Source organism: Halichoerus grypus, chromosome 1, assembly GCF_964656455.1.
Source record: "Halichoerus grypus chromosome 1, mHalGry1.hap1.1, whole genome shotgun sequence".
Classification (NCBI taxonomy): domain Eukaryota; kingdom Metazoa; phylum Chordata; class Mammalia; order Carnivora; family Phocidae; genus Halichoerus; species Halichoerus grypus.
The window spans coordinates 97,238,197-97,265,922 of record NC_135712.1 but is presented as its reverse complement, the minus strand read 5'-3'; the positions used below and the strand labels follow the sequence as shown (position 1 = coordinate 97,265,922).

At 34.9% G+C, this 27,726-nt stretch overlaps 1 protein-coding gene and 1 long non-coding RNA gene across 3 annotated transcripts in view; one reads left to right on the top strand and one right to left on the bottom strand.

Moving 5' to 3' along the window:
- Positions 1-27,726, top strand: part of LOC118520346 (uncharacterized) — a 593,589-nt gene that overhangs the window by 520,838 nt on the left and 45,025 nt on the right. The window lies entirely within an intron of this gene.
- The window catches only part of BCHE (butyrylcholinesterase), a 61,160-nt gene that overhangs the window by 32,269 nt on the left and 1,165 nt on the right, over positions 1-27,726 (bottom strand). For both annotated transcript variants that reach the window (XM_036082050.2, XM_078069579.1), the window contains exon 2: positions 20,333-21,857. In XM_036082050.2, coding sequence (XP_035937943.1) covers positions 20,333-21,849 — 1,517 coding nt within the window. In that variant the 5' untranslated portion in view covers positions 21,850-21,857. The remainder of the gene's footprint in view (positions 1-20,332; positions 21,858-27,726) is intronic.

Below are 27,726 nucleotides of genomic sequence, written 5' to 3'. Positions count from 1 at the left end.
CTGGGAGTAAGATGCACAGTGTCATCAGCCCTGCCTGGGTGGCAATTCGGAGAATCAAGTTCCTCCACTTGAAATTAATAGTAAGTTGTTAGGTATTAGTATCCTTAGCAGTATTTGAAGCAAGGTGTTATTCCTTCTGTCTCTTTTAAAAAGTTTTGTTCTTGGTGTGGAGCTCTTAGCTCAAAGGACAGACTGTGGAAACATCAGAAGATAAAAGTAAGGGGAAACTTTTGGAAGACTAGAAACAGTGAACTCAGTGTTAATGCATTAAAACACGCAGTTAGTGAGTACCCCTTTTTTTGAAAAACAAAACATTTTACTTTAGAGTTATGAGTTAAATTGACTGACATTTATTTCATAGTGATGATAAAAATAAAGCTACACAATTAAAGCTAAAATAGATACCATAAATCATTATTTTTTAAAAAGAATCAGTCATGATAACAGCAACAATATTAAATATTAATTAGTAGAATATACCAACTCAAGAAATGAAGCAATCTTGCTGGAAGTGGAAGACCCAAATTGCAAATGAATCTAAAGTTGAGAGATTTAGATCTCCATTTAATATGCAGTTACAATCGTCACAGAAAAGGTGAAATTAGAAATAACTGCATATGCAAGTGGAGGTCTAATTTCTTTTTCTTAAAATTTTTAAAGATTTTATTTATTTATTTGAGAGAGAGGGAGAGACAGAGAGATTACAAGCAGGGGAGAGGCAGAGAGAGAGGGAGAAGCAGACTCCCTGCCGAGCTGGGAGCCCGATATGGGGCTCGATCCCAGGATCTGGAGATCATGACCTGAGCCGAAGGCAGACGCTTAACCATCTGAGCCACCCAGGCGCCCCCTAATTCTTCTTTTAACTAAATTTTCATTTAATACCAAAGGACAACAATCTAAAACAAAAGTGAAGACGTATCTACCTATATATTCATGAACAGATGCCCCACCTTGTGCAAACATGCCCAACACAGTGTAAGTGTGTGGGGGTGTAGAGAGCACAGTGGAGTCTCTCATGTCAAGCAATGACACAAGCAGTTAAAGGTACGGCAGTTAAAAGATATTTTCAGGACCAGCATCAGCTGACACCCCAGAACTGATGATGAGCAGAACCAGAGGAGGTCTGCAGGGGCCCAAGACCAATTAAATCCCTTTAAAAATGGGAGGATTTTGGCAGCAAACTGTCTGACTCTTCAGACCTGACTTATGTCTGACCACTTAAAAAAGGCAACTACCACTGAAAGCTCTGTTCGACTGATCCCCGAACAGAACTGAGATCCTTCACTGCTTGAACATCAGAAGCAGTAGGTGCCCAGAGCTGACCTGGGCCAGACGAGGCCTTATCTCAACTGTGCGCCTACGGACTAACTTTGTGCTTGGTTCAGTTAACTTCCTGCACCCTCTGTTATCTCGTTGGTTGTGTGGTTTGTCTAATGTCCTGCTCTGTGTGCTGTGTAAGAGGCCAAGTTTTATCACATAGTGAATTGTCATTGAATTTGCGATCCTGAACCTGCTTTATAATTGTGATTAATTTTGCTTTATGATTGAATAAAGCTGATACTGTGGAAAGACACAACTTGTTGTGTGAGCCTTCATGGTGTGCTCATGACGGGGAGATTCAAGAATGTGGCCTAAGTGGAAAAATAATAAAATAATTTTTCTGACATGAGAGAAGTCTTGCATGAACAGACAATGGTAATGTTTCAGTAATAACTGAATTCTCTACACCTACAAAAAAACAAAACAAAACAAAAACCCTCAACTGGCTAAAGAAATTAATTTGATTTTCTCTTCAAAAATTCCCTTTTTGGATTTCTGTTTTTAGCATTAAAATTTTAATTTGTAAATTTGAAATAAAGACAATTTAATCTGATAATTAAGACATTATTTCCTCAGCAAGATGGGAGGCTACATGGATAGCCATTGTTTTACCTTCCCTTTTTTTTTTTTTTTTAAGATTTTATTTATTTATTTGAGAGAGAGAGAAAGAGTGAGCACACAGAGAGAGAGAGGGAAAGGGAGAAGCCCGCTGAGTAGAGCCTGACTTGGGACTCCACCCCAGGACCCCGGCATCATGACCTGATCAGAAGGCAGACACTTAACCGACTGAGCCACCCAGGCACCCTTGTTTTACCTTCTTATTTTGTGGAGTGCCAGTCTCAGCCCGGAATTATGAGTAAGTACTGAGCAGAATGGGGATTAGAAAATAATAGTTAAAACAGTAAAATCTAGAGTGACAAGTTGGTTAGGTGATCTAGTGGAAAGAAATGGGCTTTGGTGTCAGAACAACTTCCTCAAATTTCTCATTTCAAATCATGTCCAGCCATTTGACTTTGCCCAACTTAACTCACCCCATCTCTTCATTTAATTAGTAGAGATAATAACATCTTAGCAAATTTGTTATGGAAATCAAGTGGGTTAATATGTGAAAGCACTGAGTCCAGAGCTAGAAACCTGAGAAAGTTTCCTTTATTTCCTTTCTTCTCCTTGTCATTCATTCTCTATAAACTCTTTTTAATATAGATTGGTTCAAAAGTTCAGAGTATGTTCAGGCTGGATCCTGAAGTCCCTGTGAATACCAACTTTCAAGAACAGGTAATTTATCAGGAACAAACAGAAATTTATATAAATATAATTTATATATATATTTATATATATAAATAAATAATTTTGGTCTTTATCCATTCTTAACACTTTGGTACCACATCTGAAATGTACAATTTTAGAATAGTTAAACAGTTTGAAAAGAAAAAAATACTATAATACCCTCATCCAAAGATTTCTTAGATATGAATCCATAACTGGATAAAAGCTGGATCTCATAAATCTTTTACTTTTTTGTTGTTCTACTACAAATCTTGAAATACAAACGTATTTATCACCATTTATATTCTATGTTTAAGTTTTAGTTATTAATTTGCTCTTGTTGACATGATAATCTAGTTACACTTATTTCACATGCTAGATATAGGAAAACTATAAAACTATTATAGTTTCAAATAAACAGCATGTTCAAATTTTAAACTGTGTTTAGATAGGCATTTCTAATTTTGTGGATTATAGTATCTTTATTTCTTTTTAATTTATCTCTTGCATTGTGTTCATAACTCAACTAATCTAGAGGACCAGAGAAATAAAAAAGAAAATTAAATATTTTACATAAATGTTTCCGTATGTATTTGTTTACTAGTTATTTATAATATAACTGTTATTTATTTGCACGGTCTTTAATGTGGTATTTTCCCATGATGAAAAATGTTTAACTAATACTCCATAGACAGAAACATAATACGGTGAATAGGCATGCACTCTAATAGTGTGGGATGGTGTGCCTTCTTAAATAGGGAGTATACTGTAGTCATGAACAGACTGTGCTGCAAAGCATTGAACATCGGCATTAGTTCCTCCAGATTTTGTTTAGACCCCCTTTCCCTGTTATTTATCATTTCAAGTTATTAAACATGTTCAGATGCTCTTCATAATGGCATAGGATTTCCACAATTCTCTAATTGCTAGACAATCTTTACTTTCATTTTCAGCTATTCAATATATTCTCCGCATATATTTTTTGTCAGGGTTTTCGTTCAAAACTTTTTTTTTACCAGGATAAAAAAATGATAGAAAGAGAAGCTACTGTGAATTAAACAATACAAACTGCAAAATTATGATCAGTCAGTGCTCTATGGCATGTTGATAAACAAGAAATAAGTTCACTTTGATGATTTACCAATACAATTTCAAAGATACTTTGTAGGTAGAATCTTTTTGATGTTGAAATAATTTTTATATTCTTTTAGGTATTGAATTGTCAAATATTTGTGTTGATCATTTTCCTACAATCATCTTTTATCTCTTCTGGTTTTCTTCCTTATTAAGTAAATAATTTTTGGTTCCTAATCACTAAAGATTGAAGATCAATTCTGATATTTCCATCTTATTTTCCATTTGTAGATATCTGATTATATCAAGAGTAGGTTCACAATGAGAGAACTTGAATATGTATACCAATATTTGGTAAAGTCAATACTGCTTTCCAAAATAAAGGTAAGTGATCTTTAACTTTAATCACAATGAAAAGCAGATTGAGAGCATATTCTATTTAAACCATAATTAATCTACCATTTAGATTCACTTATTTACACAAAGTCTTTCCCTAGTCCAAAAAATGAAGAAGAAAAGAAAGCTAAAACACAATGTTAAAATAAATTTCTAACCCCAAAATGGGAGTTGTTTCTGCTTGGGGTGCTAGGTCAGCAAAACAAACTCAGATAGTTTTTGTGTCCCTGTAAGTACTCCACTTGACCAGAAACATCCAGTCAGCTGATTCCCAGTACCAAGCTAACTCTTGGCTTATTTCTTTTGTTTCTTGATCTTTCTAAATAAAGTTGGATATGTAAACCCAGCCAGTAAAGTCCTATCTCCATGTTGTTGCTTCTAAAGCTCTAGAAAACTTGCTCTTGCCCAAACATCCCTGGGGAAGAATGCTCCACTGCTTGATAGATAGGCACTGTAAACTCCCCCCAACCCATGGATTGTTTTCCCTTAAATAAAGGACATCAAACTTGTTACGAAATTGTTTCATCTTTGTTATTTGACAATAAATATAAATTCGTAAGTTTTAAACCAATTTTCTGTAAATGTCTTAACATAAGAAAGGCCAATTATAAAGATGATGGTCAATTTAATGTTTAAAAGTTAATAATTTTTCTCACTGTTACGTTACTTATTCATTACATATAAATGATCTCTATTGTACTAATAGTAGAAAAGGAACGTAATTAAATAGAGAAGGTATAAAACAATCAATGTGGCTCATTGTAATAATTTAGGTAGAGATCAAAAAGCCAATCTTAATTTACACATAGTCTATTATAATCCCAAGTAATAGAATATCTGAACCCAAATTTGATGGAGATGACAAGATTAGGACTTGTACTTCCTTGAATTTTAATCAATTTTATAACCGTTAGGTTTCTTTGACTTCCACAATGTTTACTTTGTAATAAAACCCCTTATATAATTACAAGGTCTGAATAATTTATTTCTAATAACTCAAATTTATAAGTAAGCAGAGAATTGTAAATTGTTATTTCTAGTAATAAATAATTTGAAAATGAAATTTGAGATTGCAAACTCCAGTGTTGTAAATAGAATTAGTTTGAAAATCCTGCAAATAATGTGTTTTCTGGTTTATGTTATTTTCCCCTCATTCTTTATTTCAGGGTTCATTAATATGATTCAAAAGTCTTAAAAAAAAGGTCTTCATGAATAAATTGTATTATTTTATAAAACATTCATTTCCCAGAGGTTATCTTTTCTTAGGTGGAAAAGGAGAGTAAAAGATTCAAAAATAAACAATAAAACAAACTCAAATGCATACTCAGAGCTTTGGAGATTCAGGCTGAGGGAGAAGAAAATCTTATTTCTGTTCTAATGTTAATATTTAGATCAACTTTTGCCCTTATGACGTTAATCCTTACTTACCTCAGCTCAGGACACTTAAATCCTAAACTTGCAAACTGAGCCCTGTCTAGCCCTAGAGCTAATCCTGAGAAATGTAGCCAGGACTTTAGAAATGCAGGGTGTCCCTTGAAAGCCCCATTCTCCAAGCCCTGCTGGTCTGATACAGTTGTGAGGGCCACCTCACTACAATGTTCTGTATTTCCTTCTGTTTTTCCTACTGACTTAATGGGCCCTTTGCCGAACTTCCCTCTGACACCTTTCTCAGCTTTTGCCAAACCCTGCTCCAACTGAGAACACTTTGTGTAGGCCATCTGACTTACAGTTAGAGTTACCAGATTTAGCAAGAATGAAACAGGACAACAACAGAACAGAACTCCCAGTTAAATATGAATTTGTTGTTTAGCTCAACAACACGTAATTTAATTCTTTCAGTATAGTATGCCCTGTGCAAATTTATGGGACATGCTTAACACTAAGAAGAATTATTTGTTGTTTAGCTGAAATTCACATTTAACTAGGTATCCTGTACTTTATTTGGCAGTGTTACCTGTAATATGTGTCTGGAAATATGTCAGCTATTTTGCATAAAGTTTTTTTCGAATTACCATGCCCACCAGGAGATAGGTATTGGCACTCCCATATTAAAGATGAGGAAACTAAGGACAAAAGGGATGCAATTATTTGCTCTTTCCCTTTCCCAATGGCACACACAAATTCTAATAGAGAGGGAGCAAAGTATAGAGAAGAGAGAGGTCCCTGTGTTCTCCCATCAGACCATAGGATTCAAATTGGATCTCTGGTTTTCATTAATACCTGTAGAATTTGGGGCAGCTTGAGCTCTGTAAGTTTCAGTGCCCTATCACACCACCTGTTGGTCACCACCATACTTCCTTAGAGAGTTGCATAATGGAAGTGAAGTCCTAAGCGGACAGCGAGCACATGTTATTAGCATAATCCGAAAGCTAGTCAGTACTTTCTTAAGTAGATTTTGACCACACAATAAGGCCAAATTATTATTACTTATAAGTCATACACAAAGCGTGTTGCTTAAGGCCTCAGTTATTTTAATTATAACCACATTCATCTTATTTTAACAAATTAATTTTCCTGGCAAGCATTGCGCAGTGTTTCCTTGAAAGTGAAAGGACACCGAGAAGGCACCACACAGCATGCTATTTGATCTCAGGGTCAATACTGCATTACCACGGGCACCAGCTGAACAGGGAAAGGGTGGGACTTCGAGTAGGGAAGGAATAGTGGCCCCAACTAGGCTCTGAGGGTATTTCAGGTATACAGACACTGAGACAGAACAAAAATAAAGATAAGGAAGAATATCTAGATGCCCTGTCCCAGCTAGGGTGAAAATGTTTTTCTAATAATTACATTGTAACCACAGAAAATAGAAAATAACCTCCAAAAAAAAAAAAAAAGATCAGGCCTCGAAGAAGTTAACGATAAAGATTAACCAGACCTAGCAAAACCTATCTATAGATCATAGATGTCACAGAAAACAGAAGTAAAGACTCTCACACAATGTATAAGCATCATGTCTGGTTCCAGATCACTGACCTAACCACCAGCAAGTTCCTGGTAAAATTCTAATAAAAGGCCAGAGATAAAAACCCTTGGTGGCAACCTGGTCGACCCCTCTCACTCCTGAGAGCTTTTTCCATATCCTGGCTTAATAAAACTCTATGCTCTGCTCACTCTCCTCTGTCCTGGAGATTCATTCTTGGACTCCGTGAGACAAGAACCTCACTCCCCTGCCTCATAGCTAGCATATCAGAGGTTATTTTCCCCCTACTTGCTTCTCTTGCTGTTCCTATGACCTCTCAGACTGTTGCAAAGTTGCTTGCTTTCTGTCTTAGCTCTCAAAAGACTACTGCTTCTGATTTGTCTCTCATTTTAAAAAGTAAAGGAATAATCCTTTTAGAATTTAGGGCACATTACAAGCCAAAAGATTCCAAATGATGAAATACCACCTTCTCGGTGGAATAAATATCAAAGAAGTATTTCTTGATAGCTTTTTTTTTTTGATGTGCAGAATATTTGGGTGGTGGTTTTGTTTATTTTCCCTTTGTTTCCCAACTCTTGATTCCCTTAGTTTGTGCACTGCTACATCCAAGTTACCAACAGCCTGACTTCTAACCAAGTGGTTTGCATTATATGGAGATGCATCGTTTTCTAAAACAGAAAATAAACAAATGAATACAATTAGGTAGATGATTATGATGCTGATACAAAACCCAAATAGTCACATTAATCACTCACTGTACCAGTCCCATCAGCACACAGACATGTTGCAATATCTCCCATTAAAAAAGCAAAAACAATTGTGAAAAAAACTGGTGTCACTAGAGCCATTTTAAAATAAAGCCTGAGGGACGCCTGGGTGGCTCAGTCGTTAAGCGTCTGCCTTCGGCTCAGGTCATGGTCCCAGGGTCCTGGGATCGAGCCCCACATCAGGCTCCCTGCTCCGCGGGAAGCCTGCTTCTCCCTCTCCCACTCCCCCTGCTTGTGTTCCCTCTCTTGCTGTGTCTCTCTCTGTCAAATAAATAAATAAAATCTTTAAAAAAAAAACAAAACAAAATAAATAAATAAATAAAATAAAATAAAGCCTGAGCAGCCACCGCAGAGAAACTGCCTTCTGTGCCTTTGTTTGCTCTGGGCCAAACCTCTGCACTGGCTAAGAAAGCAAGTGTTCTAAGCAATTGTTTCAGAAATCAGTGGGACAACAGATATCCTGGTCACAGACTGAGACTTGTGGACTTTCTGAAGATAAAATCAACAGTCCATTAATGTATAACCTGGAGTGGTTTGCGACTTAACACCAGAGAAAGCTTGTTAACGCCCATAGAAAAACTTTCTTTTCTTCAACTCATGTAATTGCCCCCTTGCCTTTCCTCATAAAACTGCCCTGGTTTCACCTGCAAGTGAAACACTATTTGGGTCTCTACCTGAGTCTGTGCTCCCCGAATTGCAATTCTTTGATCTCAAATAAACGCTCCTTTGCCTCTCATCCTGGCTCTTAATTTTAAGTTGACACAAAGAGGCTCCTGCCCTCTGTTTTCCCTACATCCTAGACTTGATCTCCCTGCTCGACTTCAGGGAAAGTAAAGTCCCATCCTTTCCCTCTTTGAAAAATAGATTCAAATTGAAATTTCTAATTCCTCTTCTCCCTTTCTCTTTGGAATCTATCCATTAAAGTTTTCGTTCCCAAACACTCCATCAAAAATCCCATGTCTTTGCCACCAATAACCTCCACATTTCCAAACCCACAGACCTTTGTGTACAGTTTCATATAGTTTTCATTATACTCAGTCTATATTTGATACTTTTATTACCCCTTCCTTGAAACGTTTTCTTCATTTGCTCTTGGCGAGATCATTTGTTCTCCTAGTTGCCTTTCTAAGTCCTTGGCTACTCATTCTCTCTCCTGGTTGCTCTTCTTCCTCGGGGCCTCTGGCCTAGGAGCGCTCAGGCATCTGCTCTATCCACAACCTCTATCCGTCTTGTGGCTTTAAATACCATCTTCATGCCCTTAGATACCAGGTTTATATCTCGAACCCCTACCTTTCTAGTTCTAGAACTAGAACTCCTGAGTTCTAGACTACAGTGTCGGAATTGTTATTTTATTGCTCCAAGTGTCTGTTAAGATAGACCCCTTAAACTTAAAATGTTTAAAATAGCACTTTTGGTTACAAAATCCCATAGGCATCCTTATTTCAGAAATTGGCACCTCTGGTGGCTCAGGTCAAAAACTTTGGGATATCCTTGCCATCACTTACTCTCTCATATCCCACACCCAATCTATTAGCAAATCCTGCCAGATCATCCTTCAAAGTATGGTCATACCTTGTTTTTGTTTTGTTTTGTTTTTAAGATTTTATTTATTTATTTGACAGAAAGAGAGACAGTGAGAGAGGGAACACAAGCAGGGGAGTGGGAGAGGGAGAAGCAGGCTTCCCGCAGAGCAGGGAGCCTGATGCGGGGCTCGATCCCAGGACCCTGGGATCATGACCCGAGCTGAAGGCAGACGCTTAACAACTGAGCCACCCAGGCGCCCCGGTCATACCTTGTTTTATTGTGCTTCTCTTTGTTGCCCTTTGCAGATACTGCATTTTTTACAATTGAAGGTTTGTGGCAACCCTGCCTCAAGCAAGGCTATTGGTGTATTTTTTCCAACAGCATTTGCTCACTTTGTGTCTCTGCGTTGCATTTGGTAATTCTCACTATATGGAGATTTTTTTTTCATTATTATTGTATTTGTTATGGTGATCTGTGATCAGTGACCTTTGATGTTACTATCATAACTGTTTTGGGCCACCATAAACGGTGCCCATATAAGACAGAGAACTTACTCAAGAAATGTATGTATTCTGACTGCTCTACCGACCTGCTAGTCTCCCATTTCTCACCCTCTCTTCAAGCCTGCATAATATATGCCCAACCATACAAAAATTTTTAACTTGTGATTAACAAGTGCTAATCTTGTGAGTAAAAAGTGTAGATTTTCATATCAAGGAGTTTTATGAAATGTCTAATTTTCATACCTCCAGAAACATTATGAAACCAGTAAAAGCATGACTGAAATTACGGCTTTTAAACAAAACATGGAATTCTAACACCTGTGATATCATTGGGTTATTATGTTGGTTTGTAACGGTTTATCAGATAAAATATATTTTTGTAGCTAATATTTTAACTCTAGTCATAAAAACAAATATTATTTTGGTATCAATCCTTAGAAATTGATACACCAAAAACTAATGTAATTTGTATAAGATAAAGACTCAGTTGCTTTTATATAACAGAGGTCTGTGGACAAGTTAATACTGACATTTCATTCACAATAAATCTACCGATTATCCTATCAGGTTCATAGTATTTATCATGTTATTAGGAAGGAGTCTAGGTAAAATATTAACACATAAAAAATAAAAATAGGGTGGAGTTATGCTTTTTAGCACTTGGATCTTGAATGCTATTGACTGGGAAGGAAAATTGAAGCAAGAATAATTTCTTGGAACTCATAAATCTGACCAAACACATTTTAGTTATATCTGACGGTGAAACAGTCAGAAAAGTAGTATTTTATACAGTAAAATATTTAAAATCACATTTTGGTTACAGCATCTTGTTACTTAGTGAAATATGACATATTATTTCATACCTGACAGGTCTTTTGAAGTATTGCATTTATATGTTACTGAAATTATAACTTTGATTTTTAAAATAATAATGGATTAATTCCAATTTCAGACTGAACTTTAGATTTACAAGTGCACTGAATGTTATAATTTTTTCCAAATACAGAAAACATTCGGAAAACCATACAGAACAAATCACATTGTTATTTCCAAGTAAATGGATGCTGTCAATGTGATTTTCCATGTTTTAATGAGCCCCCTTATACTATAAAAACATTAGTTCTCCCCTACTTCATTGTGATAAAGAATTTCAAAACTTAGTCAAATGTATTTTAGTTTTATAGCTATCTTCATAGATGCAGCCCTTTGGGGGGATTGGGTTTCTCCTTCTCATACCACTATCACTGATGGTAAAATACCACTATCACTGATGGTAAAATACCACTGCACTCTGAAATGGTTTTGCAAGTGATCTTATGTACACTTTAAACTGTCCCATAATGTAATTCCTCCTTCTCAAATAAGTTACACTAATGCATGCATATTTTTTTAAATCTACTTTTATATTTTATCTATTAGACTTAAATACTTTACACTGCAGCTACTACTCATTGTTTTATTCCTTATGGAGTAATTTCTCACCTAATTCCTCAGTGGGGTCGGGGGAGGCAGGCAGAATTTGGGAAGTGAGAGAACACTGATGCTGTCATGATAGCAATAAAATAAATCCAAGGGGATTGGAACCCTGACCCTTTTGCAAAGTCATCAAAATGTTTCAGTTAGGTTAATTATAATAATGTACCACAAATAATTATAGAATCAGAGGGTAAGGATTTTTTTCTTCACTCTGGAAACCACATGAACTATTATCTGTCAGAAAATCTAATTATAAGCCTGATAATAATTACACTAGATGGCCAGATGACATTCTTCCACAAACTTAAACTTGTCTCTACATCTCATGATGTCTAATTTTAGTCTGTTCTCTGCCCTTACCCTTATAACATTAACCAGGCAGGTATCAGCATGCTAACATGTTAAAATTATTAGTTTGCAACCAAATGCATTTCCTAAGACTGTTTAATGACTCCTTTCAATAATTCATGATGAAGGCAGCCTGGTGAATGGATAATACAAGGAAATGAAAGTTAATAGTCTTGAGTCCTAGTTAATCTTTGTTCTGTCACCTATTAGCTCCAATTCAATTTTCTTCTATGGACCACACACTTCTCATCTGAAATGTTAGATAGTGTCATCATTTCAGCATTTTTTCATTCTAATAATAGAATCCATACACTTCATACGTTGCCAGTGTAATGGTATCATTCATGCTAACACAATCTTTAACTGCTATCCTTTTGCTACACTTAAGGCATCTCTTATTGAGAAAGGTGTTGTGATGAAGTCCTAGAATATTTATTTTGTTAAGTTAAAACATATAATAAAAATAATTTCAAGTGTAATTTGAAAATTAATTTCTTGGTGAAGGGATTTGTACAAACTTTACATAATGAATAGGGACACATATTAATTCCTACAGAGATTTAGAATGAAAAAGCACTGATTCTTACACTTTCTTTGATTTTCCTCAGTTTTTCTATTATCTCTTGAAAACATAAAATGGTTGTAGGAGGGGGAAAAACAAGAACACACAAAGAAAATACACTCACTTAAAAAGTAAGTGGGGTTGAAATAATTGTTCTACTAATCACTTTATTTCCTGTGTCATATATAAGTAAACAAGAAGGAATCATACCTGTTAAACACTAATATTATTAAATCCACTTTGCATTATATTAAAAAATACATTATTATCGCATGTGTTCCTACTAGTCTAGTGAAGTTACAGCAATGTCTATGAAGTGCCCACCCCTTAATGCATGGGTGTATTCAGAGATATATATATATATATCCCAAATATTCCAAATCAGAAACAAAGTTCATTGCATTAGAAGTCTAACAAATCTGTAATTTGTAATCATTATAATTACAATTTAGTATATGGAAGCATGCCTATTTTTAAATTGTCTCAATTATTTTAAAAAATCTTGTGCACTAAGAAATTATGGCTTAGCGTTTAATTTAATCACACCTACTTCTTAGTACAGAAATCAGGAACTATTCTTTTTTTTTTTTTAATAGATCAGTGAATCATGGGACTGAGAGTTTAGTAGTATATTTTTGATTCTACTTAATAAATTGTTCCATGTGATAAGGTTTCTTCCAGTGTAAGGGAATAAATAAGAAATAAAATATACGAGAGTAGCAGCAGATAAGCTACAATGAAGTTACAAATACTTCGTTAAGTAATTTTTTTGGTTTCATGATATCAAAATAGGACAAAAGAAAAGTGTGCCATAACATTTAGGTCTGGCAAAAAAATGTGTTAGGAAACATTAACCACTTTAGAGGGATTCTGAATAAATGGATTATCACCAAAAAGACAGAAGCCAGTCCACTGCCTCAATTTTTAGTTGATCTTTATTTGTTTGAAAACTTCATTGATTAATTCCTGTGGAGCTGGGAAGTGAAACAATTGTACATTTTTGGGGAGAAGGCAAGTCTGATCTTAGATAAGAATAGATTGAAGCAGTTTGTGCCTGGTAGGAGGAAAATATATATTGTTTTAATGGGAAGGAGGAATGCAATTCTCTGTAAATGATAAGGTAACATTTGCATATGTCAGTAAGGGAGGCATATTTATATCCCCATTTTACAGATAAGGAAAAACAGTAGGGAGTTTTGAGTAAGTTGCCTAAGGTGATATAAATATAAGATCTGTAGAAAGATGAACACTGGACACATCAGGGCTGTCACATACAATTGGGACAACTGTGTAACTGCGCTGTAAATTGCTTCCCTTGAAGTTATAGGCTGGTGGAGCTCTGAATGTAGCTCCTGGAGAGGATACAGTAAACAAAAGATGACCTGACCCAGTGGGAAGCAACGGGAGGGGTCCTGGAATAATGATCCTCCACTATCTTACATTATGCTACTAATTATATTTTTGCTATTTACTTTCTTTAGCTGCTCTGGTCTCTCTGATAAATCAAGTTTGATTTCACCAATTTCCTGTATAATTGGGATAGTGCTGAATTGATGTCATTAAGTTCTGCTTAATTTAATTTCTTGGCCATCAAGTTATTGCTTGGATGAATGACTGATGGATATATATGTGAATTGATATTTCAACATATATTAGTATAGAGTATTGGGTGTAATGCACATATGGGCCTGTGTGCTATTTGGGTAAGGTTTTAAATTCATTTTCAAAGATGGGATTGAGGGAAAAGCAGGAGCAAGCAAAGTGCATAAAGGTGGTAATTACAATTAGCAAAGGTTTACATGATAGTGTGGCTTCTGTTTTAGAAGGAATTTAAAACACTACAACTAGAGATACCAAATCTGAATACAATTTAGTGCTACCACAGAATAATGTTTTCTTATTTTTGCCAATAAGTCAAACTAAAAAGGCTTTTATATGTCTTGAAAATTGATAAAATATTCTAAAGTAACTGCAAAAAAGGTGTTTCATGTAACTGAATGAGAAATATAAAGGTTAAGATTCCCTTAAAATACAAATGAGGGGAGTTTGGACTTTTATGTTCATCCATGATGGAGTGATTTAAACTGGATTAGCCTTCCCACCATAAACAATTGTAATACTGGACAAAAAAAACAAAACAAAAACAAAAACAAAAAATAAGGCAATGAGTTTCAGGAACCTGAGAACAGGCAGCACAAGTCTGTGTTATTTGAGAGCAGGGAACTCTAAGGTGAGCCCGTGTTTACTGTGGTTACACATATGCGGAGAATTTCTCGTCCAAGATGCAGGGAGCATGAGGCTAAGCAGTTGAGTAGCTTCACTGAGGTCAAGAGACAGAAATAAGAGTTCCTGGATACAAAAGTTGAAATCTGTGGGGCAGGACTCCAGAAAGGATGGAGTGAGGCTCAAATTCTCTGCAGGGATTCCCTGCAGATTTTTGGCTGAGGCCTGGTCTGAATATGTACAGGGTGAGAGTCTAAGAGGCAGACTAGAGAGAAGATGCTGCAAGGCTGAGAGCAGAAGAGAGATGGGAAAAGTTGGAGAGTGAATAACTATCATAATGTTGTCAACACTTCATTTACATCTCATTAATACCTCTTTAAAACTCAGCGTCCAGCTCGAGGCAAAGACAAGCCTTAGAAGTAAGGAATACAATGAGACCTGGTCTATCCCATCCTAACAGACCCTGAAACCAAGTACTTGCAATACCCTCAGTGAAAACAGACTTTTGAGTTTAAGTCCTGCCAAGTTGGAGGATCTATAAAATATCTTGGACCTCCCCTGGATCCACTCTAACAAAATATAAAACCATGCCTATTACACATTTGAGACAAACTTAAGTGTATACACATCCTTTAATTGAATGGCCTGGTAAAATAGAAAAACATTCTTCAGTGCAAGCATACTTCTTCCAAGAGGGATAAAATAATATAGAATTTTTTCTGCATATAATCCACAAAGTCCAGTATAAATTTGAAAATTATTAAGCATGCAAAGAAATAGAAAAATAGAAACTGAACCTGTGAACCAGATATTGTATGAGCAAACAAAACCTTAAAACTATTTTAAATATGTTCAAGAACTTAAAAAATAATATCTTTTTAAATAGGAGACAGGGAGGGACTCTTGGCAAAGGAATAAAATTATTTTTAAAAAAGGAAATTTTTATCTGAAAACTAAAATGAAATAAAATAGTCATGGGGTGGGTTCAGCTACAAACTGGAGAAGGTTAGAAGGGTCAATGAGCTTGCAGAGAAATCAATAAAAAGTACTTAATTTGAAAAACAGAAGCAAAACTGAAGAAAAGGGAACAGAAATTTAGTGACCTGTGAAATATTAAACAACCTAGCATATGTATAATTGGAGTTTTAGAAGGAGATGAGAATGAGAAGGAAGCAGAAAGAATATTTGATGAAATGCTGACCCAAAATATCTCAAATGTGACATTAAAAATCAACAAGAAGAACCTTAGCGAACCCCAGACCAAAATATATATATATATATATATATATATATATATATATATATACTTAGAAATGTCATGGACAAACTATTGAAAACCCAAGATAAAGAGAAAATTTTAAAATCAACCTAGAGGAGTGAAAAAAAAAAGATATTGCATACAGGGGGAAGTCATATGAATAAAAGCGCACTTCCCATCAGAACTAGAGAGACAAGAAGATAATGGAAAAGAAAAAAAAAAATTCAGTATTCTATATTAAAAAATATCCTTCAATGGAGCTAAAATAAAGGCATTTTCAGATAAAAGAAAGTTGATGAATGGCTAGTTGTAACTAGCCAACCTACACAATGAGAAATCCTAAAGAATGTTCCTCGGCACGAAGGGAATGATACCAGATGAAAACTAGAATCCATAGGTAAGAATAAAGAACGTTAGAAATGGCAATTCTGTGGGTAAATATAAAAGACCATTTTTCCTTTTCTTTTATGAATTTACGTAAATATAACTGATGGTTTAAAACAAATGATATTTTAATGATATTTAATATTAAGTGAGATTTTATATTACACATTGCCTAACCATATGACAGCAATACAAAAAACATTGAGAATACGTGAAACAATATTGTTAGTTCCTTGCATTTGTGAAGTAGTAAGGGTGATGGAGAAAATGGGAAATGTGAATTGTGAAGAAAGTGGGAAATGTCAGTTGCAAAATGCAAAATGTTTCAGTATTAACTATAAGTTGACTTTCACAAGTTAAAGAAACAATTGCTAGCCCTAAAGCAACCATGGGAAAAAATATTAAAGGCAAATTAAAATGTCTATATAAAATGACATTTTAAAAAGCAAGATGATGTACTTAAAATCATATTGATAAATACATTAAATGTCAAATGGATTAGTCATACCAACTCAACTGTAAGGAAGATTTCTTCAGAAATATAAGTGGAATAAAAGAATAGAACAAAATGTGTAAACATAAGTATGGGAAACTTGACATGTCTATCTTGATATTAGACAAAGCCAACTTTGGGATAAAGAGACATTTCATAATGATAAAATGGTCAATTAATCAGGACTACATGATCCTAAATATGCATAGAAATTAATAACATAGATTTAAAATACTAAAAGAAATTAGCAGAGCTAAATGGAGAAATGAGTAACACCACAATTACAGTTGAAGATGTTAATACCCCTCTCTCAGTATTTGAAGCAAGTAGAAAACATATTAGGGAGAATATTAGAAGACCTGAATGACCGTGAACTAATTAATTTACAGAATACACCATACTAAGTAACGGAAGAGCACATAAACTAATAACCCATACAGATCATATGCTGGGTCATAAAATAGTTCTTAATATATTTCAAAGGGGAAAATCTTACAGAATATTGTCTATTACTAGAATGGAACTAACCTAGAAATCAATAACAAAATATCTAGAAATTATCCAAATACTTGGGAGTTAAATAACAGTCTACTAAATGACCTATTGGCAAAATAAAAAATCACCAAGGAAAATTCAAAATTATTTTGAATTTATTTTTTTTTTAAAGTAGGCTCCACACCCAGCGTGGAGCCCAACAGGGGGCTTGAACTAATGACTCTGAGGTCAAGACCTGAGCTGAGACCAAGAGTCAGACACTCAACCAACTGAGCCACCCAGGCACCTCTTATTTTGAATTTGATTATAACAAAAAGTATAATTTATATTAGACATTATTTAAGAAGGAGAATTTGTTAAAATGTATTATGAACCATGAACTTGAAAACTCATTTTCCTGAATAATTATTACTGCTCCTAGTTCTACTTTTTTACTTTCTTGATATGCCATTTTTGGGATATGAAGAAGTAGAAAACTGCAGTTTCTCAATCTTGGAAAAACTAACATTTGGAATGAATAATTCTTTCTTGTGGGGGCTGTTCTGTACTTTGCAGGAAGTGTAGGAGCATCCCTGGCCTTTACCTTGTTAGTAGCACCCCCACCACCAGCTGTGACACTCAAATACAGATCCAGACATTAGTGAATGTTCCCAGGGGTGGGAAGGTGAGGGGTCAGGGGATTAATCTCCCTTCACTGAAAACCACAGAGCTAGAACATAGCCTTTGTGGTCAGATGATGTGGATGGATTTAACAAACTGTACGTTTACCAACCTTGTTTCCATTGGAGTTTACTTAACCATTCTAAACTTCTATATTTATTCCTAGGTATACTTTAAAGAAAGATAATGTATACTAGGAGATTAACATTATGTTTGCCAACAAGTCAACTCTCAACAGGTATGAAGTATTACTACTTCTGTTCCACTGTGCAAATATTGACTGTAAAGAAACTCCCCAACTAAAATGACATTTTGTGATAGCCAAACTACTTTAAAAATGAGATTATGGTTTATAATCTCATTTGTATGAATTTATCATTATAACTGAAATGTGTCAATCTTCATATATTTCCCATGAAAATATGCTAATCATGGAAGTAGATTAGGATTAAACAATCTATTCTGTTAAGCATCAAAGATTCTCTTCTGTGAACTGTTGCTGTGTGTCAAGATAGTCACCACATCCAATTCTCAGTATTCTCCATTGTGACATGAGAAAGTATAAATTCCTTGATGATTTCAACATGCAAAATAAAGTCCTTTAAAAATTACAGGCATCAATAATTTTAAAGAATATATCTCCTTAAACTCTTTACAATCTCTAGAATTGTAAGAAAGAATTTAAAACATATTAAAGCGATTTAATATGGATATAGCCTTTAGGGTGAGAACAAAATGAGATAGAAATCACTCTAAAGCTGCTCTGGAAATGATGATTCTTCTTCAGCAGAAATTGAAGCTGAGGTGGATAAGTCATAAGATTGCGCAACTATAAATAATAGCCAACATATCTTGAACATATGTACATTTTTTACTCATTCTAGCGTTTACCTGTTTTTGTTCAATCATTTGATAACCAAATAATTTGATAAATATGTCATATACCCACACTAGTACTTTAATGAGTTTCTAGTAAAACCAGTTTCTCTTTTCAGAAGCTAGTTCAGTCTAGCTTAGGAGGCTTAGCATACAACGAAAAATCTCAGAGACAAGTTATAGTCAACAACTTCTGTTGAGAGCGAAAAAGAGGTCTGAAGCAATTACAACTCTAAGAATTAAAGATATGCTTGGTGAAACATGTGGGTGTTCAGGACCTTAAAAAAAGAGTAGGACTCATGTCATTAAAAAGGAGAGGGGTAGCTGTTCTAAACAGGGTGCAGAGCAAGAACAAGGATGAAAGGTTATATTAAGCTTAAAATCTTTGGCATTTGTGAGATAACTGGCCTGCCAAGAAGCCAAGTATTGTTGGGGAATATGGGTTGCAGTAAGATTATAGAGGTCTCTTATTGACAGAGAGAAGAATTTTTGCTTTAGACTGAGTGGATAAACATTAAAAATTTTTGAGAAGGATTACATCATACAAGTACTTTGTAGAAGATATATATAGTGACATGAAGTAAAAATGAATTTCAAATGGAGGCTGGAAGAGAAAACTAGAACACAATATCACTATCAACATTCTTTCCAATTATAAAAGATAATATGACAGATTGGATTAATGCATCTATCAATTTGTGAGTTTCTGCAAGTACTCACAGTATTTTAAAAACAGATGCCCAAACTTCTATTTCTTTTGCTTTTCTCACTGATACCAATTATCCCAATGTATAAAATTCTTTTGGGGGTTACAAAAAAATACCCCTTATTTTCTATACACATACATTTGTATATTTAAGAGATACAAATTAGAAAGTATATTTGAACAGATTATTTTCTCCTGACTCTTGGGGGCATAATATCACAATATTTATAACGTACAAGGAAAAATAGGTTCTTCTATCATACTTCAGATTAGCTAATGTCAGCTATATGGCTGCTCAAGCTGAAAGCAGCTTAGCTAAACCTGAGGACCCTTGTAGCTGCTCCTGTACAGTCACCTGAAAGCTCGGAACAAACTTATTAGGGGAAAAATTGATAAAATGCCGAACTCTGCATTTGCATTTGAAGTAATCTGAGGGCCAACCCCATCACCATCTTGCCCTTTGATTTTCCTGAATGGTAATGTGTTTTTCCACCTATCAGTTACCACTACCTCTGCTTATGAACATGAGGAGAAGATATATTTCTACTCTTCCCTAAACCTATAAACACTATAAACTTTCAGGTTAAAAAGTATGGTTACGGGGCGCCTGGGTGGCTCAGTCGTTAAGCATCTGCCTTCGGCTCAGGTCATGATCCCGGGGTCCTGGGATCGAGCCCCACATCGGGCTCCCTGCTTGTGTTCCCTCTCTTGCTGTGTCTCTCTCTGTCAAATAAATAAAATCTTAAAAAAAAAAAAAAGTATGGTTACAATAACTTTAGCTTTCAAGGTAAACATTTATTTGCATATAAACTTTGGCTAATATTACCACAGTACTTTGCAGTATTTTGGAAATGAAATCAGAAAATATTTTTCATGAAAGTTCTTCACTGATTTAAGCACCCTGATGCAAGAAATTGAAATTCATTATATAATAGAAACCAAAAGTAGCTTATGGTACAAAAAGAATAAATAATTAAAACATTTCTGTGCCTTTAATGAAGTCTATACCAGAGAACAAGCAAAGCTAAGCAAAACCAAACAAAATCAAACAAGAACACTGACAAAAATCAGCACTTACCCATATCTTGCAAAATTTGCCCAGTATTTCATTATGGATCTACTCAAAATTTCCTCAGCTTTTGTGTAATTAGCTCTTCTTTCCAGAGGTAAACCAAAGACAAATTCAATTTCATAACCATGCATCACTCCCATCCATTCTGGCCAAGGAAGTTGGGAGGATCGGTGTTCAAAATAGTAGAAAAAGGCATTATTTCCCAATTCTGAGAACTTTTTGGTGAACTCCAAGGCTGGACATATGATATTGTAGTCCCCAAGAACATCATCCAACGCGTCACGGTATTTTTCAGCTCTCTGATCATCTAACAAGTCCACATAATAAAAAAGGATCGATTCCCTTCCAAATTCACTCACTCCTGGAAAATACATTTTTAAACCTTCTTGAAAGTCTTTTCTAGTTATGATACTGTCGTTATCTTTGCTGAAACCAGGAGCACCATATACTAAAAATGCTGTCCCCTCATCTTTATTAACGCCCACCAAGATCTGGGCTTTTTTGAACTGTCCAAGTTGGAGTAGTGTGTCTGGAATGTCAGTGAGAAAATCACCATCCACAATTGGACCAAAGTTTACAGACAAAAGGGTATCAGAGGGGACAACCAAGACTTCATTCAGTAGAATTTCCTGGGGATCTTTGTTTCGAAGGCATTTGATTATCTCTGTCTCATTTTCTCTAGAGCAACCAATAAATTTAGCTAAGGTCAACGTTCTGTTCCTGGCTTCATCGAGAGACATTACTGCCCAAGGGGCATTAGAGGATCCACTTTGCAGAATGGCTCTGGTAAACAATGGCTGGCTTCTAGGAGAAAGTAAATGAAGGCTAACTGAACCTGCTCCTGCACTTTCTCCAAAGAGAGTTACACTTCTAGGATTTCCACCAAAGGCTGCTATATTTTTTTGGACCCACTGAAGTGCCAACTGTTGATCAAACAAGCCCATGTTCCCTGGTACCTCGGGATTTCCTGGTAAAGCTAAGAATCCTAGGGCACCCACCCTATAGTTCATTGAAACTACAATAACTCTTTCAACCCGAGCCAGAAATTTGCCATCATAAACAGGTAAAGATGATGTTCCGGTTTGAAAACTACCACCATAGATCCAGATCATTACAGTCGCATTTTTTGGTTTAGGTGTTGGAACCCACACATTCAGATATAAACAGTCTTCACTGAGATCGGTGTTTGGGTTCCACATCTCTGATCCAGGGAAACCTGGGAAACTTTGATCTGTGTTCTGATAGCAAGAATTTGCATATTTTGTGGCATTCCAAATATCGGACCACTTGGTCAAGAACTGTGGCTTTTTGAATCGAAGTCTACCAAGAGGTGGCTGTGCATAGGGAATTCCAAGAAAGGCTGTTACTGTGCCACCAAGAACTGGCAAGTTCATTCCTCTGACTTTTCCATTCTTGGTGGTAATTATGATGTCTTCTTCCGTGTGTGACTTCCCAATAAACACCCAGAGCAGAAGAAACCGCAAGAGAAATCGGATGCTTATGATTGTACCCTTGCTCTGCATATTGATTTCTGAAAGACAGGTAATTAAGAAGTTTTAAAAACCTCATGCATCAAGTATTATATTTTATTTATGATAATTAACTGAAATAAACTAATTCTTATTAATCCTAACAATTATGAAAACTAATAAATCTGTTACTACTATAAAGGTTTTGTTAAAAAAAACCACACACACAGAAAATGTTTGGAGATATTTCAGTTTTCAATTTAGAACGGGAATAAGTGGAATGGAAAAGTAGAAATTATTTCACTTGGAGGAATTCATTATCAGGTCTCTGTAAGGAAGATTTAGTATTTTAAAGAGGAAGTTTGTCCCAGGCATATATATATCTATATATACATATAGATAGATATAGATATAGATATACTTTTTTGACTGACCCACCAAAAGTGGCATTAAGTAGTAGTCAACTTATGAAGATATCATTTCTACCTCGGTTAGAGGAAAAAATATGAGCTCATGTATGCTCTGAAATGTGTACAGTTCTATTCATGGTCAGCTGACTCTTGACATAACTGAAGTAGATTGAGAACCTTTAAGGATCCTTAGACTTCTGTTACTGGCTTTTTCTGTTTCCATGGTCCCTTCTGTGGTTCTTTTTGCCTCATGATTTCCTCCTCAAAACAATCCAGAAGAGAATTTGGACAATATATTCATAGAATATTAAGTAACAAAAATACAGCAGTTGTCATTGAACCTAAAAATTGTGAAAACTAACAAATCTGCTGCCACTGTAAAGAACTATGGGAAAAACGGGAAGAGAGACTGAGGATATATACCAGAAAAAGTGAGTAATGACGAAAGCCTTCTCTACCTGAATTACGATGTCAATGGAGCAAACCAGCAGCTGATAATATAATGTGTGAGAGGAGATACTTTGAAGGAATTTTACACTCCGGGATTACTCAATGCACATCTGTTATTTGTTAATTGATTAAAGTATATGCAACTGACAAGGTTGCCTATATGTTAACATATGACATGCCTTAACATGGTCAGATTACTTGCATTTTGATAGTGGACAAAATAAGTGAGATTAAGAGGACTAATGCTGAGGAATTACTGGAAAGAGTAGAAGAAAAAGGAATCTTTGAGACCTACAAAATTATAACTATTTGACATTTTATTAAATAATATTTATTGATGACATGAAAAGATTGCTTGTGGAAATTGAAGTTTTATTAAAAATTCATAATGTGGGGCACCTGGGTGGCTCAGTGGGTTGAGTGTCCGACTCTTGATTTCAGCTCAGGTCATGATCTCATGGGTCATGAGATCTAGCTGCATTGGGCTCCAAGCTCAGCAGGGAGTCTGCTTCTCTCCCTCTACCGTCTTCTACTCCTCCCCCCAACTCGTGCTTGTGTGTGCTCTCTCTCTTCCTCTCAAATAAATAAATAAATAAATTCATAATGCACACCTGAATTTCTTTAAAATTAATAAAACCTAAAAATCAGATTCTGAAACTTCACATAACAAAGAGGGACACAAAAATGTAATGCCCATATCATTTAAAAGAACTAACATCTTTATGCAACTGAAAGAAAACCTGATTAAAACAGTCAAATACAAACACTGATTCTCATCCACACAATAATAACAAAGGTCCATAAATGTAAAAAAAAATTTCCGTATTATTTTTTGATACTATAATTGTAAATACAATCTATGTGTCTAAGAAGCTAATGCTGTGAGCATTGAGACTCTGTATTAGTGTTTTTTTTTTTTAATTTATATTGTCTCAGAAGGTAGAGAGAATAAAGTATTACCCTGAAAACTGTTCCAGAGTTAGGATTCTCACATTTTAAATCAACCGCATTCACCACTGCTAATAGTACAGCTAGTGATCAACAAGTATTTTTTGAGCCCCCCAAAAGATCTGGATAACCTAATCAATTGTACAGTATTTTGTTCAGTGTACGTATGGATATCTCTATCTCTGTCTCTGTCTATATATCTATATATCTAGATCTAACTCTATCATTGTCTATATATATGCATATATATACACATATATGCATATATATAGACATATATGTGTATATATAATGGTTATAAAAATAATAAGGTTTTAAAAAATCAAACTGTGAGATTATTTTATGTTATCAGTTTTGATACTTTTGAATCTGTGTTGGCTGTTAAATACTTTATTGAATTACATAATATTTTAATACTATTTCTATACTATATGATTTCTATACTATTATAATGTGACATATTTATGATAATTATAATATAATGATATAGTATTATGATAATGTAACAATAATGTAAAGGTTCTTGTAGACTTAACACTTACTAATGAAATTTTATATTTCTGACAGTTTAGGAGTTTTAGAAGTATAGCTACTACAGTCTTATTTTTTTTTTTCCTTCTGATAATTTCTAAGCCCTTTCTTTTAAATGGATGGAGGTGACATTTGGAGAACAAAGTGCTGCAGAGTTTTTGGTTTTTTTTTCTTTTTAAAAGCCTGCTTTGGAAAGAAAATAGGAATTAAGACACAAAGCAGGTTTACTCTAAGCTGCATTTCAACAGATTAATTGCAGCATCTCTGGTTGTACTCCTTCCTCCCTGTGGCCCAGTTCAAGCAATGTTCTTCTGAATCTAAAGTAAAGACCGTCTGTTTTCTGTGTGTGTGTGGTTTTATATAAATATTATTTTGCCTTTGTAAACTAAACACCTAATGCTAATAATTTTTGGTCTCTGATAATTTTCAAACATTTGTTGTACAGTTTAATAATTTTATTGCACAGCAAGTATAATACTACAAAAACATTTTGTTTTTATATGTAATTAATAAATGTAATAATTGTCCTTGAATATTTTAAAAACTGTCTACTATAACACGTAAAAGGTTAGTATCATTCCTATGTAACTTAGCTTGATTTTCTTGTATGTTTTTATTTATATTTGTGCTGACTAGGTGTTAATTTTGTATAGTATGATTTATGCAAATAATAATCTTGCTTTCTCAACAATGACCTATGAGTCATCATCTCACAAATAATGTAATTAGTAACATTCAAAAAAATTATCGTAAGCATGTGTTCACAGCAAGAATGGCAATATAGGGGCGCCTGGGTGGCTCAGTTGGTCAAGCGACTACCTTCGGTTCAGGTCATGATCCTGGAGTCCCGGGATCGAGTCCTGCATCGGGCTCCCTGCTCAGCGAGGAGCCTGCTTCTCCCTCTGACCCTCCCCCTTCTCATGTACTCTCTCTCATTCTCGCTCTCTTAAATAAATAAATAAATCTTTAAAAAAAAAAAAGAATGGCAATATAATCCCAACTCACCATCATGGTACCTGTTGGAGCATTTATATACCATATTATGAAGTCTAGACTTTAATATGAAAGTATGCATGTGCTCATATACATATTATTAGTGTAGGGTAATATTTTTATAGTTAGCTGCAGTACTGATTTATTTATTTTTTTTAATTTTTTATTGTTATGTTAATACCCATACATTACATCATTACTTTTAGATATAGTGTTCCATGATTCATTGTTTGTGCATAACACCCAGTGCTCCATGCAGAACGTGCCCTCCTCAATACCCATCACCAGGCTAACCCATCCTCCCACTCTGCAGTACTGATTTAAATAAGCATTATGTTGTCCTTTTCATAATCTGGTATTCTCTATTCTTTTTTTTTTTTTTTTAAGATTTTATTTATTTATTTGAGAGAGCGAGAATGAGAGAGAGAGAGAGAGCATATGAGAGGGAGGAGGGTCAGAGGGAGAAGCAGACTCCCTGCTGAGCAGGAAGCCCGATGCGGGACTCGATCCCGGGACTCCAGGATCATGACCTGAGCCGAAGGCAGTTGCTTAACCAACTGAGCCACCCAGGCGCCCCTGGTATTCTCTATTCTAACAGGTTGCTCTGTATTTTTAGTATATGTTACCACATGATTAAATAATCAAAAGATGAATAAAGGAGACTAAGAAAATGTTATTGGTCTATATATCTAAATCTTTATTAATAATTAAAACATTAAATAAAACTTCATTTGTTTTTTCAATAAATTTTGGTGCAAGTTGGCTAATGTCACATTAAATAAGCAATTTAAACTCTGAGAATACATAATACATCATAAGGAATGGGAAAAATCTTCATACCAACTACAACTGAGTATCTGAATTAGATCACTTAACTTACTGCCATAGTTTTGGAAAGAAAGGCAAGAGTCTTTGGAATTGCAAGAGAAAATGAATGATGGGTGTGGGAAGAAGGAAAAACCTGAAAGATAATGAAGACTATAGTATTCCAAAGTTGTAAAGTGCTCTGGGATATAAAAATCTACTGGCAATCTTTGGGAAATATTTCAAACTTTTAACAATATAACTTTGAAAATAAAAAAAAAAGGCAAAAAATTACTTTTTTTCAGTTTTGATTTAATTTTGAAAGGATTATCAACTTTTTTAAAAAGATCTTATTTATTTATTTGACAGAGAGAGACACAGCGAGAGAGGGAACACAAGCAAGGGGAGTGGGAGAGGAGAAGCAGGCTTCCCGCCGAGCAGGGAACCCGATGAGGGGCTCAAACCCAGGACCCTGGGATCATGACCTGAGCCGAAGGCAGATGCTTAACGACTGAGTCACCCAGGTGCCCCGAAAGTATTATCAATTTTAAGAAATATATGTCATGCCATAAGACATGGCTGTAATAAAATGATTGACAGAAAGAGTTATTTATTTGCCAAACATTTGCCATAGTTGATTATCAACCACATTTTCAAAATAATTGACCACCCAAGGACTTCTTAAAAGATGGTCAAGCAAAGCAGTGCCTGGGTGGCTCAGTTGGTTAAGCGACTGCCTTTGGCTCAGGTCATGATCCTGGAGTCCCGGGATCGGGTCCCGCATCAGGCTCCTTGCTCAGCAGGGAGTCTGCTTCTCCCTCTGACGCCCCCCTCATGCTCTCTCTCTATCTCATTCTTTCTCAAATAAATAAATAAAATCTTAAAAAAAAAAAAGATGGTCAAGCAAATATTGGTAATAGTTTTCTCTGCGTGTAATTTTCCTGTTTTTTAAAAAGTTATAATATGCATTTCTATATAAAAATAAACCTTCTTAAAATAGTGGGGCAAGAGCCATCTAGATAATATGATCTAGAACAAGTGCCTTTAAAATGTATTTGGTCAAATTAAACAACTAAGCCTTTATACCAAACCTAAAAAGCTTGTTTTGTTGCAGGCTATCTGAAGTGGGGAACTGAGGAAGTCTATTTATAAATAGACTATACCACTGTCTTTCAGGGATCCTTCAGATACCCATCAGTCCCTAAAAGAATGTGTACAGATAGAAGACATTATGTTAGGTATGAGGAGTGTAAGATCTTTATCTGTCCTCAATCAGGAAGAACATTCACAAACTTTTCATCATGCGAATAATTCAAACATTTAATATTAGAGAGATCTTGGGTCTTCTTTGAAAGTTGAAACTGGTGTTAGGTTGACATCTATTCAATTGTAATTCTCTAACGTCCTATAGTTTTTATAAGAATGAGCAGATTTTGGCATGAAAGCATTAATATGAAGACAACATACAATTTAAATATGTTATTATTATCAAAAAATGACTCAGAGCAGAAACCAAATTTATAAACAAGATGTGACTTGTTAAGATATTATTAGCTCATATTTTAAAAACTGAAATGTGGAATAGATCTCAAACATTTTCTTACAGTTAAAGAAGCAGGACATCAAAAACAAACAACAATAAAACAACAAATCTAGGAAAATAAAACAACTTAGCAAATCCAATTAGCAATTTTATTTGTCATTCAAAGGTGATGTTATTTCAAATTCACAGAGAATTCTAAAGATGTTCATTTAAAGTATAAAGCCACTCTTTAAAAACTCATGCTCATCCTTA